The sequence below is a fragment of the Hakea prostrata genome, unplaced genomic scaffold, assembly GCF_041222555.1.
Source record: "Hakea prostrata isolate BN-2017 unplaced genomic scaffold, UWA_Hpros_2 contig_33, whole genome shotgun sequence".
In the NCBI taxonomy this organism is placed as follows: domain Eukaryota; kingdom Viridiplantae; phylum Streptophyta; class Magnoliopsida; order Proteales; family Proteaceae; genus Hakea; species Hakea prostrata.
The window spans coordinates 158,148-164,873 of NW_028291152.1; the positions used below are offsets into that span (position 1 = coordinate 158,148).

The 6,726-nt window shown below is 38.0% G+C and overlaps 1 protein-coding gene across 1 annotated transcript; it reads right to left on the reverse strand.

Annotated features, from left to right (window-relative positions):
• Window positions 1-1,798: 1,798 nt before the first annotated feature.
• Window positions 1,799-5,873, reverse strand: LOC148999151 (putative inactive purple acid phosphatase 1). Its single transcript, XM_089141428.1, has 11 exons — window positions 5,691-5,873; window positions 4,811-4,905; window positions 4,639-4,702; window positions 4,365-4,487; window positions 4,143-4,235; window positions 3,794-3,923; window positions 3,580-3,661; window positions 3,311-3,443; window positions 2,720-2,922; window positions 2,499-2,624; window positions 1,799-2,414 (listed from the first exon to the last, which is right to left on the reverse strand). Exons 1-11 carry the CDS (start codon window positions 5,871-5,873, stop codon window positions 1,799-1,801), a joined length of 1,848 nt encoding a protein of 615 aa, XP_088997554.1.
• Window positions 5,874-6,726: the final 853 nt, after the last annotated feature.

Consider the following 6,726-nt stretch of genomic DNA (forward strand, 5'->3'; position numbering starts at 1 on the left):
AGGTTGGGAGAGAATAAGAGGCAAAGCACAAAGCTTTCTTGCAATTTGAGAGCTTAGGATCACTTGGGGAGTGGGTGATCAAGTGTGAGTATTGTACCTCTCAAATGAGGTGAATTGGGTTTATATAGAGCACCTTTGAGTGCCAAAACCCAATCCTCAACGGATAGAAAACGGACACATTTTTGTCCTGTTTTTTAGCCTAGACGGACATCCGTCTGAAAAGAGCCGTTAAACTAGCCGTTATAGGCTATTTTTACACCAGACGGAAGATCATCCGTCTTAGAAAAGAGCCATTGCAAACTAGCCGTTATGACTCAGTCAGGGCCAGACGGACGTCCGTTTGCCCAGACGGGCGTCTGTTTGGCCTTCTGTGATTGAAACACATAAATGCTAAACCAGACGGGCATCCGTCTGCCCAGACGGTCATCCGTTTGAGCCCTATTTTGCTGAATTAAGTTGGGGCTGGGACATGGCTTGGGTTTTTGGACTTTTTGGTCAACCCTAAGCATTGTACACCTCACTAACATGTCCTAGGTCACTCTAGTAGTATGAATTACATATAATTGATGCATTTACATGAATGTGTATGCGAGAGTGTCCTAAGCCCTAATTCAGCCTAAGTCTTGATCTTCGACTTGATCTTCGACTTGATTTTGTGCAACGATCTTCATGTCCATCTTGGCATGATCTTGGCTTTGACTTGGAGTTGGTCCACTTGTCTCATCTTAAACTAAAACACCATAACTCAATATAGCCATTAGTAATTCATGCTTATTATCATCAAAACCAATATAAGCTGATGTGGCAAATGCTGACATGGCATTTCCCAACAAGTTTGAATCTCTTGGTACTTATTCCCCCTACTCATATAAAAAGCTACCCGTTTCGGAAAGCAAAAAAGAAAAAAATTTGAATCCGGACCATACTAAAGAAAAGAGAGAATATTTTATTTGGCAATATTTGTGAAAGACTTGTTATAGGAGACATGCACACCGCTAGACATGCAAGTGATCAGATCAGATCTTTACCCGAGACATACATCCGGTCAGATACTCGGTTATGTGATTGGGGTTCGTCCTGATCACACTGGACAAATACTGTATGCTTCAATCACGCAAAGACAAAGAAGTAAGGACGACGTAAGCGTCAAGTCTATCCCGAAGACAACTGGGCGTGCCTGTAATCAAGCCTATAGTTGGGATCCTGTTGGCTTTAAACAAGGTAACTTATGCACTATTTAACAAGAACTCGCCCCTTGGGTAAGAAATGAACATTTTCTAGTGAACCCCTGAGCATCACTTGCTTGGGACCTTAATTTGATCCCCGAATGACTTAGCTATCGGAGGCGGTTGCCCGGCATCCTAGCCGGCTCTCGTCTGACCTCTTTTGTAGGTTTCACCATCTTCTCGCTCAGGAGATTACTCGGGAGTCAATCGGAGTCAATCCAACTAGTTCCGGACTAGGATCAGATTTGAGATGCAAGAAGACTAATGATGTCAAGTAAGTTGGGTGTGTGAAACCCTCCCACGCTCATTACTTGGCACATACCCATGCTCCTCTCCAAGGGTTTATCGTGCGGCACATGTATGCACTATGATGGTGCATTAAGGCTCTTTGTGAGCCCTTCTTAGGGGGAAAAAAATTAGAAAAAAAAAATCCATTGTATTATTTCACTCATTTAGTTTATTGCAAGTGCAATTAGTACAACAATTTCACATTTATTCAAAAGGAAAAGGAAAATAGATATGTTCAGCCATGATCACAATCGTTCTCTTAGATACACACGCATCCATGGACATCAAGAAGCCAACGTGGTAAGAGGGCAACTATCAAATGAACAAGCTACAGAATCCGAATAGTTCCTTTGGATGGTGAAGGAGTCATAAACCAACCCATCCCTACTCTTCTTGTATTCATAGAGTAGGGTTGAATGGTTGAAAGCTGTAAGCTTAACAAATCCCCAATCATGGTCCTTGTATATACTCCAGGTGGTGTTGACTGGCGAAAATGGATCAAGTGACTGGCCTCCACCCCCTATAACTGCATGGATGGTCCCATTCATGGTGCCCTGGTAGAAATTTGTTCCTTTCATTGTACAAACACTCTCGTACACTGGACATGTCCTTTCGTATTGATGGATATGGCCATACACAGCCAAGTCTACCCTGTATTTCCGCCAAAGCTGTTCAAGGCTGTCCCTTCCCATTGGTTCGCAAGAGGTCCCTTCTAAAGCATATGGCATACCTGATGAGTAACCCAACACCCGATGTGCAACGAATATCAGCCATGGCTGCCTTTGCCTATCAGCAGATGCTAGGCAACTCTCTATGAACTGATATTGAAGGGTGCCTGGTCTCCAGTCATGTTCGGTATCAGCTACGCAGAAGTGGAACATACCATAATCAAAGGAGTACCTGATAGAGAAAAGACAACATTTCAATCTAACACTCCATTAAAACATCTTAAATTTGCATGGACTTAAAAGTAGGCTTAGATACCAGAAGTTATCCTTGTTGGTTGTAGGAACACTGAACATGGTCTCTGCTAACACACCACATTCTCCTCCTGAACTAGTAGTAGCATAGAAGGATCCTGAGTTGGGCCAGTCACGCTCATGATTTCCACTGTAAGAACAAATTATCGATTGTTATTCAATACAAAAATGAAAATCACGAATGCACAATTTGTTCAAGTAATGGTTCTGACCAGGATTACCGACCTTGAAATCATGTAAGGCTTGGTTGATGCTATAGGCTCAATTTGTGCAGTGAATTGATCCCACTGTGCTAGGTATCCATTCGCATATGTAATGTCTCCATTGTGAATGACTAAATCATAATTGTTTAGGTCATTAATTAGCTGCTGTGTGGTGTTAAGGGAACCAGGTTGGGGACCATTTTCATTGGAACCATCAGCCTCAGCCTAAAAGAACACGTAAATGTAGATTAGTCATTGCAAATCTTGCATGTGTGTCATTGTATCAAGCGTCTGTTAGCATTTATTAGGTTTCAAGCACAAGGTTGCTTAAAATATTACACCTTGAATATCTAATCGGAAATACCCAAATTGCTGCTTCCAGATAGTATTTATAGACAACACCAGGGTTTATGGTTAGTGGACCCTCCTACGAGGCCTACTACAGTTTTCAGATCTGACTAAGCCATTAGCTCTTACTAGAACATAAGTTAGGTATGGCTCAAAAACCTTAACAGCATGGCACCAAAATGTGGATGCTATACTAGGTTCATATTAGGAGGGATTGCCATTTACGACTGTTCAAGCTGAAACTACGAAAGATCATTAATCTAACCTTTCCCATGTCACCGAAAATAATTACACGCTGTAGAGAATCTTGTCCGGGAAAAGGAGCTGCCTTGAAGGTGTAAGTTGGACTCCAAACATATGAACCATTGAGCAATTTATGTCCAAGCCTATATGTATACCTGCATCATAAATTTTAACGTTTCAACGTTATGGCTCTCATATAGTTTGAATAAGTTTACTGATTCAAAAGTTTACGAGAGTTTCTAATGAACAAAATTTTTAAAAAAGAAGGTTGGGAAAAGCAGAATATGTTACAGTGCATTAGGCCACAACTCCTTCATGGAACTTGTATGTATGAAACCAGGATCACGCCATCCCACGGTAGTAGCAGGTGCACCTGAATATGGAAAACAAGAAAATTTTCTTAGTTAGACAAGGGTGTTCGATCTAAGGCCTTTATTTTCAGTCAAGTTTGTCAATGACAAAAGAACAAGTCAACGAGGAGAAGAAGAAGAAACATTTCACACACCGCACAAGCTTTCACGAGTGAAGGTCAAGGTTCCAGCTGGGGAGCTTAGCTGAGTTTCTCCTTGTCGACCCCATTCCACAAAAGGTTCTGATTCATTGAGTCCATATCCACTTGTCCAAGTTACAGTCATCTGAATATCATCAAATGAAAACTTAGATAACTGCAAGGCTATGATTTACCAGCAGATCATAACAGAATAATTTTTCCTTTTCTCCTTTATGTTATGATCTAGCATTTTGTTCCTATTCGCCGAAAACCCTATAATTAGTTGCAGAAAACAGTTTCCAGTTCCTTGAGACCCTACAAATTATCTTATGTCAGTTTAAAAATTAGAGAAGAACTAGCTTACTTCATTCCATGTTTGTCCTTGAGCTAAGCGTGGGTAAAGAGGTGCGTTTGGGTATGCAAAAGCCACTACATTTGACACTGCAATCAGCTTCGGCTGTTTAATCAAGAAGATGGTTAGTGTAACATATATTGTCTGCCCTGATAAACCACAGAAACTCTAAAACTGTTACTAGGTTAGAGCTGCAGCCAATGAAACAGAAAGCTGTTAAGAGTTGAGACATACACTAGAAATTCCACCGGAAAATAGTGCAAAAGCAAAATCTGCTCTCTGGTTGATAATTAGAAATGACAAAGTTCCATTGCCTGTTTTGCCATAGTTTGAAGTTGAGTAATTGGCATATTGGTACTGCACAGAGAAAAGAAAATGATTCAATCTTATATTTACTCAAAAATCATAAGCTCTTCCAGTTCAAAGCCCTAGCCACAAATAGATAGTTTTACATTGGAACCACTGGAAGTTTAAGTTGAGAAAACAACCAAAGGGTGAGGACAGAAACCTTAATGGGAGCAGAACAGAACTGAGGAGCAAGATTCCCATATGGTGGAGGACATGTAGAACCACTGGAGATTTCAGCACCAAAGAACTTTGTATGAGATCAAGAGCATTAAATATAAAATGAGAACCAGAAGTTCTACATTCAGTACTGAAGATGTATCATTATGTCTTACTTTAGAGCGCTTGCTGGAGAAAATACTCCAATCCAATCACTATTTGATGCATTTGGATTGCTAAATGTAATAGTCACCCACTGACTAGTTTCACCCTGAATCAATGGAAAAATCCCGCATTAGTTTCCAATATGATTTCAAGTACTTTTTTTTTATGTTCAGTGACGAAAATGGTTACTATTGGGATCTTGGGTTTAATTAAGACACTTTCAGTCTGAAGAGGACTCTAAAGCTTGATTCAAATTCTTACCCCAAAAAAAAAAAAAAGTTTGATTCAAATTTGTGAAATTTGACCAAGAGATCTTTTATCAGTGCGAAAAAAATTCGTTTAACATGCATCATAGAAAACCAACTGCCCCTGAGGTTCATCCGATTGGGTTATGTTTCCCATAAAAATAAAAAAATATATATATATAAAAAAAAAAGCCTTGGTGGCTTGGCCTTGTCAGAGGAATAAAGGAAAATATGAAGAGGAAAAAAAATATATAGAATCAAGGAATCATATATTTTAAGATTTAAAATATTTGTAAGAGAGAGATTAAATCATTGAACATAAATAGAAAAAAATCAAGGAGTTGAGGGCTTGTTCTATTTGTTTTGGCTTTAAAATGTTTTTAGAACACAATTAAACTCATCTAATATATGATGACATTGATTAAATCTTGACCAGAAACAAAAGACAGTGAAATAAGACACGATTTATAACCTAATCGTGTTATTTTTCATTTGACCTTGTTTTCAAAATTCTTGATCAGTTTTTTTATTTCAATTTTTACTTGATCCAATTAAAAAAATGATTTTTCAACCATGTTTGAAACATTAAAAGCATAACATTTAAACAAAAGAAATAAGGTAGAAGCAAAAACAGCAGTCAAAGTACCCCCGGTCCAAGGATAGTAGGCGAGGCTGTCACATAAGCAGATTTCTGAAGAGCAATTCTTGCATTATGAATTGCAATTTTCGCAAGAGCTTGATGGTTAACACTCTGCTTCGCTACTCCAAGGCTTGCTAAACAACATAGTGTCACCAGGTAAAGCAACCAACTGATCCTCACCATGTCCATTTTCTATCATCAATCAACAAAAACTAAAGATAAGAAGGAACTTCAAATGGAATTTAATTGCCAATTTCAAAATAAATCCTAAAATAGAAGCAAATAAATCAAAATTATATTCAATTTGAGTTCAACATGACTCAAAATCAATCTACAAAGGGAAAACTAGAAGACCATACGAATGAAGGAAAAAAGAAAAGAAAAACATGTCTACTCTAGAGAAAGTGATTCTTAACAATCAAATCTTGTAGCATGTTATGAATCAAATACTCTCTAAGAGGAAATTCATGAAACTAGTACCCGTCTCTATATATTTTTCTTGAAATGGTTAAAAAATTCATAATTAAAAAAAGAAAAAAGTCTTTTAGGTGAGACTTTATCCATATATTATGCTTGGCACTCTAAATAATAAATAACAGGAATAGGATTTTTGCCTTTCATGAGTATTGGGTAGTCACTTTGTTCTATCTTATTTCTTTCTTTCTTCTTTTCTCCTGGTGAGGAATTGTGGAATGGAAGGAAAAAGGTGTAGAGAGATGGAGATTTGTATCCAGGACCTTCTTGGTTTGTTTTACTGCCACTACATATATTCACCCCCTATGAACAAAACGAAATATTAAACATCAAATTTTTATTATATTGCATTTCATATGATTGAGTTCTAATTATCAATACTTGATATCTGGTCCACAACAGGGTACACAATCTAGGTTTTAAACATTGCATTTGAATCACTTGTGCTTCATTTGTTTTCCAAATATTGCTTTAAAATTATCTAAATTCAGGTTTCCTTTTTCAATATTTTTCACGATGGAATGGGTAGCCTATTGTTTAGGACTTAAAGCCATAGGCATTGTTTTAA

What these genes read in the sequence shown, in the direction of transcription:
- LOC148999151 (XM_089141428.1), bottom strand. Translation starts at nt 5,873, where the DNA reads ATGGACATGGTGAGGATCAGTTGGTTGCTTTACCTGGTGACACTATGT. An exon ending in GAGTTGTGGCCTAATGCACT is followed by an intron (nt 3,444 to 3,579) that starts GTAACATATTCT and finishes TTTATGATGCAG; the next exon opens with GTATACATATAGGCTTGGAC. An exon ending in ACCAACAAGGATAACTTCTG is followed by an intron (nt 2,415 to 2,498) that starts GTATCTAAGCCT and finishes TTTCTCTATCAG; the next exon opens with GTACTCCTTTGATTATGGTA.